The sequence below is a fragment of the Schistocerca americana genome, chromosome 11 (genome assembly GCF_021461395.2).
Source record: "Schistocerca americana isolate TAMUIC-IGC-003095 chromosome 11, iqSchAmer2.1, whole genome shotgun sequence".
Taxonomy (NCBI): domain Eukaryota; kingdom Metazoa; phylum Arthropoda; class Insecta; order Orthoptera; family Acrididae; genus Schistocerca; species Schistocerca americana.
The window spans coordinates 191788131-191800339 of record NC_060129.1 but is presented as its reverse complement, the minus strand read 5'-3'; the positions used below and the strand labels follow the sequence as shown (position 1 = coordinate 191800339).

The 12209-nt window shown below is 38.3% G+C and overlaps 1 protein-coding gene across 4 annotated transcripts in view; it reads right to left on the bottom strand.

Annotated features, from left to right (window-relative positions):
- Nucleotides 1-12209, bottom strand: part of LOC124553713 — a 194263-nt gene that overhangs the window by 57693 nt on the left and 124361 nt on the right. For all 4 annotated transcript variants that reach the window (XM_047127610.1, XM_047127611.1, XM_047127613.1 and 1 more), the window contains one exon: nucleotides 6980-7323. In XM_047127610.1, coding sequence (XP_046983566.1) covers nucleotides 6980-7323 — 344 coding nt within the window. The remainder of the gene's footprint in view (nucleotides 1-6979; nucleotides 7324-12209) is intronic.

Below are 12209 nucleotides of genomic sequence, written 5' to 3'. Positions count from 1 at the left end.
GCTCCTTAATGGCACGGGATTCAGCTGGGGTGATGTTGGGGGTTGTCGGGATGTTCTTCAAGAAGGACTGGGAGGCAACACTGGATGTGAGGAATTCCTGAAATGTCTGCAAGGGATGGTTTTGGGGGAGGGAGGAGGATCCCTTTAAGAAGGCAGTCGGAACTGTTCTAGACAGGGTCCAACACTGGGTCTAGTATTTGGGGGCTGTGTTTGGGTAGTGAAGTGATATTTCCAGTTGAGGTTCCGGGTGAATGAGAGGAGATCTTTAACCAGGGCAGTGTGGTTGAATTTAGGCGTGGGGCTAAAGGTTAAGCCTTTTGATAGAACAGGTGTCTCTGGAGGAGAGAGGGATCTGGATGAGAGGTTTAGGACTGAATTGGGACTGGTGATATGTGGCATTTGACTGTGGTTATAGTTGTGATTTGGTCTGTGTGGGGTATGTGCTGGGATGGGGAGATTGAGTAGGGTGGCTAGGCTAGGTTTGTTGGCTATGAGGGGGGTTTGTTGAAGGTTCTGTTGTGGTTGGTGTTTGTGAGGGATACGGAGAGGGACCCCACTTCTTAGGTGTTGCACTAGCACTGTGGATAGTTTTTTCAGGTGGTGTGTGGCATGGAACTCAAGTTTGCAGCTGGCTTCTAGGATAATGTTCCTGAGTGTGTTCTCCAAGCAAGGGTTTGAGAGGTGGAGGACTTTGAAGAGCGATAGGAGCTGTTGGGAGTGGTGGTTACATGAAGTAGTGTAGAGGTTCAGGACAAGTTGGGTAAGGGCTAAGGATTGAAGGTTCTCGAAGTCCAGGAGAGACTGGTGGAAGGAGGAATTGCACCCGGAGATGGGAACTTAAGGTAAGCCCTTTAGTGGTAATTCCAAAGGTTAAGTAGGCCGGAGGAAAAGTATGTGGGATTGCAGTTTGGATACGGTGAATGCATGTTTCTGGAATGAATGTAAATAATGTGGTATAGGATTAGGGTACATAGTGGGTAACTGGTGGGTAGGGAAATTAAATAACTAAAGTTGAAATAGTAATCACAAGAAGGAATAAAACGCGGAGGGAAGGACGAGAAAGAAAGAAATTGTGTTGGTAACGTTCAATACCAAAGGAAGACCACTAAATAAGAAAAATACGGAAAAAGTTGACCAGACCAAGCAAGTATGTCCAGATCAGGGGAAAAGAACACACATTGCTTAAAAACAGAGATAGCGAGTGGCGAAAAAAAGGATCGCGCGTGCTGCAAAAGAGATCGCGCGTGCCGCAAAAAAGATCGCGGGTGGTGCAGAAATGTCCCAAAAAATTTTCTTGTGGCAGAGAAAGATAGCCAATGGCACAAAAATATCGGCAGCAACAAGAAATCGACGGAAATGGATGATACTGGTAGGTGTGGAAGAGATTGTTGGCAGCGATTGTTGGCTGGAAAACAGCGGATAACGAACGTTAAAACTATGGAATGTTGAATAAATAAATCAATAAATAAAAAAGAGAACAGGACTATAAATGTAACAAGATAATAGGAGGAAGATGAAACTAGCACAGTTTGTGACGAAAATATTTATTTATGTAAATATAAAACACTGAAGAAGAGAAAGTGTTAAGATGACAGACGTAAGTGATAGCTAACAAAAGGGACAAAACAATGAAGGATGTGGACCATATAGGTGATCTAAATGATTAATGGAAAATCTTATAGGAGATGTGAAACAGAAAACATAATAGTCAAATTTAATTTTGTTGAAATCTTGTGCCTGCTTTCTCATTATCATCATCCACCTCATGTAATTATTCATTCTTGATTTCTTGCATTACTACAAAATATTCTACCTTAATTTTTTGTTTTGTCTTATTATACTGTTATTTTAATTGGCAGTAGCAGTGTCTTTGAGAGTTGCTCTTTTTTTTATGTTTGGGAACATTCAGCAGGGCTTATACAATACTGCATTCATAGTGTTAGTAAAATATGCATGTAGTAGACTGGGTGCTATTAAGCCAGTTAGCTCTGACCAACCAGAGTAGAGTAATAGGTTTTCATTGGTTTTACAGTGGGGAAAATTTTAAACTGGACTGTTCTGTGTTGAATAAGATCTATTTACAAATAAGAACCTATCATGTTGCAGTCTTCCAGGGACAATGAAAGAACTTGTCTGTTTGTGTTAAGGAGTATTAACGATTTCTACAACAAGTGAAGATACTATTTGGTAAATTCTGGGAACAGTCAATTTTTATAATTTTTATTTACTTATTCCAGAATTTAAATACAACCGATATTTTTACTTATTCACTGGTGAATACATGTTCAATAGATCTATTAAATTCTATCGGTTCTTTTCATGTAGACAGTCATTAATAGTAGGGAGACTGATTAGAGAGGGAATACTGCTTCACTACAATTCATTAATTTCGGTGGCTTTAACTCCTTTCACAGAAGTAATCATAAACACAAGTCCTGCACACAAGAAGTGTACAGCAGCTGATTTACTCGGTATCTCATAAAGGATTAGATTACAGGTCAAATGTCTGGACTGGTCATAGGACTCTAGAAAACAAAGCACTGGGGCCTCCACACAGGACCGCCAAACCACCTCTCTCGAATTTACCAAATATGACAACTCCTATCCCAGATCAGCAGAGTCGAAGCTTTCAGTGAATAACGTTTGCTGAAGGAAAAGCCAGGATGCAATACTTACAATATTATGAAAAAGACAGATTTTTGTACACCACATAGAGGAGACCTTGAGTCACAGATAGGCACAACAAAATGACTGCTACATATCTGAGCTTTTGGACAGAGTGCTTTCTTCTAAAACACACACACACACACACACACACACACACACACACACACACACAAGATCACTGTCTCTGGCCATTAAAGCTGGACTGCAAGCAACTGTTTATGATGGGGGAAGAAATCCAGGTTGGTGGGGGTAAGGAGGAGGCTGGTGTGACAATGGGGAGGTATAGTGGAGTAGGGGTGGGAGAAAGTGTAGTGCTGTTTGTGGGAGCATGTAGGGACATCGTGGGTACACAGCAGGAGAAAAATAGCAGTGGGGAAGAAGACTAGTGGGTGCATTGGTGGATTTGAAGGCTGTACAGTGCCCTGCCCTGTCCCCATCATGCCCCTGTGTACTCCTGTAAGCAGCAATACAAACTACCACACCCCCACCCAGCTAGCCCTACCTATCCCCAGCCCAGCCTCCTCCTTACCATCACCACCCACAGATTGCTTCTCCCATCAAGCACAGCTCCTTGCAGTCTGACCACAGTGGTCACAGACAGTGATCGTGTGTGGGAGTTGTACTTGCATGAATGTCTGTTTTATAATTAAGGACTGTATCAAGAGCCTACTTCCACCTTTAGTTGATATTATAAATCAATCTTTCAACCAGGGCTACTTTCCACACTATTTAAAATATGCAAAATTACTACCTCTCTTCAAAAAAGGTGATGCAGGAAAAATTGAAAATTATAGGCCAATTTCTCTACTATCATGCTCTGCAAAAATATTAGAAACTATTATGAAAGATTGGCTAATGAATTATTTCAATAAATACAACTTACTGTCTGTTGACCAGTTTGGATTTTGATAAGGGGAAAAGCACAGAATCAGCAACAGCACACCTCACAAAACACATTCTAGAAGCATTAGATAAAGGGAACTATACAACTGGTATACTTCTTGATCTAACTAAAGTGTTTGATACAGTAGACCACAACATATTGTTAAATAAGTTAGATGAACTTGGAATAAGGGGACTAGTGAAAAAGTGGTTCCAGTCATATCCAAAAAATAGAAGACAGATAACTGAAATCTCACATATTTCAAGGTGCTCAAACTATATTGTAAAGCATACTTCAGACCCAAATTATGTAAAGATAGGTGTCCCACAGGGTATTGACCTTGGCCCAATACTATTCCTCATTTACATAAATGACTTCCCACAGAGCAACAAGCATGGACAAATAATATTGTTTGCAGATGACTCAAATGTTCTAATCAGTGATACATCACCAGATGCACTGAAAGAAAACGCCGAACAAACACTAAACTGTGTACGTGAGTGGGCATCCAATAATAAACTAACACTAAATTTTAAAAAAACAAATGCTGTTAACTTCTATGTCTGCAAAAAACCACACTATAACAACTTTAAGTTAAACGATGAAACTATAGAATGTGTAGACTACACAAAATTTCTTGGTATGCATGTTGACAGTCAGTTAAAGTGGGAAGAACATATTAAAATACTTAGTAACAGAATCGCTACAGCATGCTATGCTCTTAGAATTCTGACTGCAGTGTGTGATACTACATGTGTCAGATCTGTATATTTTTCTTATATCCATGCATCTAGAGAGGAAAAATAAAGTTAAAACTCAGCAGAGCTTGTTGTACAATGCCAATAAATTATGTAATAAATTACCCCAAAAATAAAAGATAGACACAATCGGACAGTTCATAACAAAACAAAAAAAAATTTTTATTAAATAAAAGTTATTATGCAGTAACGGACTATCTGAATTAAAACATGTCGTGTAATTAAAGTAGCCTGCATTGTAATACATGAGGAAATAATTATAATATGAAATCCAGAATTGTACAGTACTATAAGAAAATTACATAAGGATATAAAACTAATTTAAGATACCTCAAAAATGTGTGTTAATATTAATTTTATGTGTATAATTGTAGGTATATTGTATTGTATATGATTTTGCTGACGAAATTCACACAATGTAAATTGTTAAATGGATTAATAAAGTAATCAATCAATCAATCAATGAATCTACTATTTTATAAGAGGTGCTTTTGACCTAAAGCTCATATGTATAGCAGTCATTTTGTTGTGTCTGTCAGTGACTCAACATCACTTCTATATAGCGAGTAACAATTTTTCCTTTTTTTTTATAATACTGTCATAACATTTGAGAAACTCACTTCTGATATCATATGCACAACTCATCAGCTAATAATGACAGACAGTATTAAGCAAGCAACTGTACAAAATTAAAAACAAAATCCTAAGGCACAAGAAACAATCCCACAGGACAGCATGCTGCATGTACCTGATGAAACACAATGCAGGGACTAATGTTATGGTGATGAGAGTGAAGATTTGACAAACTCAAGTGGTTGCTTCATCTACAGATCTCCTAGGATCAAATTAATGTGTGCTGTATTGTCAACATAAGTATCTCCTTTTTAATTCCATTGTAGCTCAATGGTAAAGTTATTCTGGCCAGAGCACAGATTCGCATACCTGCTATGATGTTCCACATCCTATTCCGTACTCTGCTAGGTTGTCAGATGCAGAGTGGCTCACTCAGCTGCAGCAGTGTTCACTGACTGGAGACTGATATCATGCAACCAGTCACCCTGTTTGTCTCTTGTTGCTACACTTTGCATTTGGTTTACGAGCTTTCATTGTTGCTGTTTAGCTTCTTGTTATCTGATCATTACTGTTTAGTTTTATTGCTTTGGATGAAAATGACTGCCACATTCATGAGTAATTCGTATGACATGCCCCACAAGTGTAAAATTTGCAGCTCTTATTTTATAATATGGAACAACCTCCCTACTGACTTCAGAAGGTGTCATGATATGAATAAAAATTAAGACTTCCTGAATTTTTTCAGTTTTGTAAATAAATTTCAGTGGATTAAAATGTCATCTCACTATGTAGTTACATTCAGGAACTGATTTCTATATTACAATTCAAGTATGTGGAATCACTTTAGACTCAAAATTGAACTGTACACTGAAACAAATTACAACTGTTCCATAAAATTTTAAGATTTTGTACATTTCAGCATATATCTGACATGAAAAATTTGAAAAGATTTAAATGAATATAAGATGGCAAATGTATGGAGTATATCACGTCACAAACAGTGCTCTCCATGACATTCAAATAAGAACAACTATTAGATTTACTAAGTTTCATGATACAGCATGAAGCCTCAGTTGCTGCTGTTTATAAAAACTGAACAATTGTTCTGAAATCCCCCTGAAAGCTCCAAAATTTTGGGTATGGCCAAATGCTATAACACACAAAGAGCACAGTATCACTTAATCTGATTTGTGTCAAATACAACATCAACTCTACTGGCAATGTCTTCAGATAATCTCTGCGGCAGAATTGTCGAATGTCTCATGAATCAAATTAAGTTTCATGTAATTTTATGCTATATGATGGCCAGTTACACAGACAATTAAGTGCATTCCAATAACATCCAAAGTCTCTCACAAATTTATGGTTCTATTTGCATGGAAACTGTGTTTAACATGCTTGTTGAACCAAGTTGAAAAGGGGTAAAGGGTTAAAAACATACAAAAACAAACATCACTAAAAAAGTAGCAAAATTGGAAGCTATCCATCACTACATCTATTACACTGCTGCAAATAAGAGGTGGTTCTCACTCACAATACACGTTCTAAACTAGAAACCAAATGCAAAAACTTGAAAACAGAAAGAAAACTAATAAAGTTAATATAAATAAAAAGTTCAGTGTGAAAATGTACAGCTAATTCCAAGCAATTTTACTCGGTTGCAAAAGTGTGTATTATGATGCTCCAGAACCTACTTTATTTCTGCAGAATTTTAGATTAGCATTTACAAAACAGTATTCATCTGAGGCAATCGATCTGGAATAGATCCAGTGGTTACAATTAACCATGGACATATGAAAAGAACAGCGAGTTAAACAGAATTATATTGCAACCAGACAACAGAAGGAGCCAACTAGGGAAGTAGTAAAAATACTGTGGGAATAAACTGATGATGTTAACTCGGCTGATAATATAGAAACCGGGAAGAAAATCAGGAAAAAGATGATTGTGGTAAATGTTTGGGTATTCTCAGTTTCAGCCTTAGTCATCAACTTTTATAAATACTGGGAGCCAACAAAATTTCAGACAGTAGATGTTCTGCAGCCACCAGCCACATGAATGCAACATAAGATCAGAAAGAGAACTGGCAAACACTCACAAGTGGCAGGCTGACGGCAGCCTCCTTTACCAGCTTGGCAGCACCCTTCGCACTGGATGCTGGTGGCAATGGGAATCGCGTCACACATTTGGCCTGTGACACCCCACAGCGACCACTCCGACTCCTCTGCACACTTGGCGTCACCGCTGCTTTCTGCTTTATCATCTCCTTGTTGGGTGGACATGTGATGGTGGCACAACCGGATGCAGCAGCTTCCTTGTCGCAGCCATTGTGGCCTGTGACCTGTATGGGAGACAGCACTTGTGGCTGGGGCTCAGGACAGCTGCGCTCCACCTTGCTGTAAGCTAAAACTTCCTGCAGTGTGCTGATGTTGATGCCAGAGCCTGAAAGAATTACACAGTAATCCTGCAGACTCTGATCATGAATAGTGTTTGAAAATAGGTACAGCAATTAAAGCACCTATAGAACAGTATTCTATTCTATGCTGTGAACACCAGAAATCACTAAATACTTACCTGCACTTGACTTCACTTGACTTCATCATTCAATATAAGTTTCCACACTACTAATTTCAACATTCTAATCGGTTTCTAAGGAAACATTTTCTTTCATAAAATATTCTAAATTTACAGTCCACTAAAACTGTGAGTTCTTCAAACTTTGATCCCTCTTATAATTGTACATCTTTCCCTTTTTCCCCCCTCCAAAGACTGATATACCACATTTGAAAGCCCTCATCTCCCTTTAAAACCAACATTTAGCTTTTTCTACAAAATTATTAAATATTAAGTTACACGTATCCAAAATTAACATGTTCTAGAATGTTCACATCTTAAAATGTGTCTGTGACTGTGTCCAAATTTAAATATTATAGTGTCGTATGCCCAATTTACCAATACCAGATGTACATATTTTTACTGATGTTGTGTTTCTTTGTGAAATATTCAAATTATACAACATAAGATTCCACAAAATTTTTGACAGGCTTTAATCCTAGTGCACATTAAGACTTTGACTTCACAAAATTGTACCATGTATAGTATTAATTTTTGTTGCTATGACTGTTACTTTAATTTAACATGTTATATAGGCACTGTTTCTTGAGTTTCGTGTTAACGTTTTTCCTAGTTTGCTCCCTTTAAATTTATTTACTGTTTAACTTTTAACCTTTTAATTGTTTTGCCATTGCTCTACCAAAGATGGCATTTTCTTTATATTTGGGCCTCACTCTTGAGCAGTAACCCAACAGAAAACAGTGAACTTTGAAATCAAAATAATTTACAGAAGAAATTGTAAACAAAGATTTTAAATACCTTGACAAGAATATTTAAAAATACAACATTACGTAGCAATCGTTCTTTTAAAACATGTCATGAACATTGATGAAATATGGCCATTATTTACACACACTGTCCGAATGAAACAAGATACCTGCTTTGGTATGGTCATAGCTTTACATGGGGGACACATTTAAAGTAATCCTCACAGAAACTGCCCTTTTTTCCTTCTAAACCTTTCTGCATATATGTCATTTTATCTTTAAGTTTTATATAGATTCATGAATAATTCAAGATCGCATTCCATGTATTTTTTTGTGAATTGACTTAGTCACTACTAAATTCCTGACAAAAACAGCTGTTTAAATCTTTTCTACTGGTATCTAAGGATGTAGAGGCTTATCTACTAGGGGTAAGATAGATACTGCCTACAGGAAAATTAAAGAGACCTTTGGAGAAAAGAGAACCACTTGTATATCAAGAGCTCAGGTGGAAACCCAGTTCTAAGTAAAGAAGGGAAAGCAGAAAGGTGGAAGGAGTATATAGAGGGTCTCTACAGGGCTGACGTTCTTGAGGACAATATTATGGAAATGGAAAAAGATGTAGATGAAGATGAAACGGGATATATGATACTGTGTGAAGAGTTTGACAGAGCACTGAAAGACCTAAGTCGAAACAGGGCCCTGGGAGTAGACGACATTCCATTAGAACTACTGACTACCTTGGGAGAGCCAGCCCTGACAAAACTCTACCATCTGGTGAGCAAGATGTATGAGACAGGTGAAATTCCTTCAGACTTAAGGAAGAATATGATAATTCCAATCCCAAAGAAAGCAGGTGTTGACAGATGTGAAAATTACCAAACTATCAGTTTAATAAGTCACAGCTGCAAAATACTAACGCGAATTCCTTACAGACAAATGGAAAAACAGGTAGAAGCCGACCTCGGGGAAGATCAGTTTGGATTCCGTGGAAATGCTGGAACACGTGAGGCAATACTGACCCTACGACTTATCTTAGAAGAAAGATTAAGGAAAGGCAAAGCTACGTTTCTAGCATTTGTAGACTTAGAGAAAGATTTTGACAATGTTGACTGGAATACTCTCTTTCAAATTCTGAAGGTGTCAGGGGTAAAACACAGGGAGTGAAAGGCTATTTACAGTTTGTACAGAAAGCAGACGGCAGTTATAAGAGTAGAGGGACATGGAAGGGAAGCAGTGGTTGGGAAGGGAGTGAGACAGGGTTTTAGCCTCTCCCAGATGTTATTCAATCTGTATATTGAGCAAGCAGTAAAGGAAACAAAAGAAAAGTTCAGAGTAGATATTAAAATCCATGGAGAAGAAATAAAAACTTTGGGGTTCGCCGATGGCATTGTAATTCTTTCAGAGACAGCAAAGGACTTGGAAGAGCAGTTGAACGGAATGGACAGTGTCTTGAAAGGAGGGTATAAGATGAACATCAACAAAAGCAAAATGAGGATAATGGAATGTAGTCGAATTAAGTTGGGTGATGCTGAGGAAATTAGATTAGGAAATGAGACACTTAAAGTAGTAAAGGAGTTTTGCTATTTGGGGAGCAAAATAACTGATGATGGTTGAAGTAGAGAGGATATAAAATGTAGACTGGCAATGGCAAGGAAAGCGTTTCTGAAGAAGAGAAATTTGTTAACATCGAGTATTGATTTAAGTGTCAGGAAGTCGTTTCTGAAAGTATTTGTATGGAGTGTAGCCATGTATGGAAGTGAAACATGGACAATAAATAGTTTAGACAAGAAGAGAATAGAAGCTTTCGAAATATGGTATTACAGAAGAATGCTGAAGATTAGATAGGTAGATCACATAACTAATGAGGAGGTATTGCATAGAATTGGGGAGAAGAAGAGTTTGTGGCACAACTTGACTAGAAGAAGGGATCAGTTGGTAGGACATGTTCTGAGGCATCTAGGGATCACCAATTTAGTACTGGAGGGCAGGGTGGAGGGTAAAAATTGTAGAGGGAGACCAAGGGATGAGTACACTACACAGATTCAGAAGGATGTAGGCTGCAGTAAGTACTCGGAGATGAAGCAGCTTGCACAGGATAGAGTGGCGTGGAGAGCTGCAGCAAACCAGTCTCAGGACTGAAGACCACAACAACAACACTGGTATCTACAGGTCATTTATTCGCATTATCATAATTTAAGCTATTTAACTTCTTGCTTAAGAAGACAGTGTCTCCTGTTTAAATTACATAAATTTATAGTTCCTCTACGTGAAGATAAGCTTGTTGCTTCCTTTCCTGTGCACCTTTCATGATAAGGCACATCCAGAAAGTAAGTTTTATGATGTTTCCTTTAAAGTAGACATATTTAGCTGGGAAAATTGCCTATGCACAATAGATCTCTGATGTGTCAATTGAATGCTGGCTGCACTGGTCCTCCCTGGTGCCAGTACTGTGGCAGCTGTGCCCCAAAATGGCATCCCTTATTTGTTCTCCCATTGCCTGGGAGGTTCAGTCAGCAATAAGGTTCGACAATGCACAAAACATAGCAACCACCGAAATTCATCATCAGCTCTGCCAGGTCTATGAGAAGAAGATCATGAGCGAACAGATGGTGCGTTGCTGGTGTGGGCTTTCTCCCAAAGGTCATCAAAGTGTCCACGATGAAGAGCACAGTGAGTGATAGTCCCTCATCAATGACCTCCTGGTTAAGATGATGCGGCAGCACATCTTGGATAACCATGTCTTCATGATTATGGAGCTCAGCAGCCATTTTCTAGAGATATCGCAATCCTTGTTGCATCAAATTGTCCCTATGCACTTGCGCTTGAAGATATTGTGTGCCAGGTGGGTGCCGAAAAATCTGATGCCCGAGCATAGAATAAAACACTTTGGAACACCACTGACATTTCTACGGCAGTACTATGATGATGGCAACGAGTTCCTTGACAGGATTGACACGGGTGATGAGACCTGGATCAAGTGATGAAACATGAATGCATCTCTTGACTATGGATACCAATCAGCAATCAACGTATTAACATCACAGTGGATTTCCAGCCAAGACAAAATTCAAATAGACTGTCAGCGCAGACAGTGATGTGAGTGGTGTTTTTGGGCAGGAAAGGTATTCTGCTTACTGACTTCCTGCCCAGAGGTAACACAATGAATGCTGACTGTTACTGTGAAACAATGTGGAAACTGTGATGTGTCATTCAGAATGAGGTGAAGGATTCTTACTGCAGGTGTTGTGCTGTTTCATGACAATGCTCATCCCAATATGGCTCGGCACACAGCAACTGTTTTGCAGAAGTTCGGCTGGGAGCTGTTTGATCATCCAGTACACAGTCCTGGTCTTACTCCCAGAGATTCCTATCTTTTCTTGGACATCAACAAATTCCTACCTTCCTGCCAACATTCTGACAATGATGAAGAGCTCAAGACAACTGTCACATGCTGGTTCCATTCACAACTGGCAGACTTCTATAACATGGCAATACAAAAGCTGATACCACAATGTGGCAAGTGAGTCAGTTCTTTTGGTAACTGTCACAAAATAATAATAATTAATAACGAGTATAGAATTCTGTTTTCTGTTGACTCCATCAGATTTATATTTTTAATTATGTATATAGACTTGCCACTTTGAGCTCTGTTGACCTGATTGAAAAACATGGAATGATGGGGTCACTGATTGTTCATGAGAATAAATTAGTGGTAGATCCCTAATGTGTGTCCTGTAAATGTACCTTTATGTACTGATATTACTGGACTTTTACTTCAGATATAGCTTAATGTAAGGAACTACTTCTTTACTTCTTATACCCATTTACCCTGGGTCTTTTCTCATAGTTTTCTTGTTATACTTTGGTTTACACTATACCAATACAAAAAGTTCTTATACAACATCACCAAATGAGATGTAAATCATTTTTTTTCTTGGTACATCAGATTTACCTTTACGTTTGTACTTAGACTTGAAATTTGAGCCTTGTTTCTCTTAAAAAAAAAAA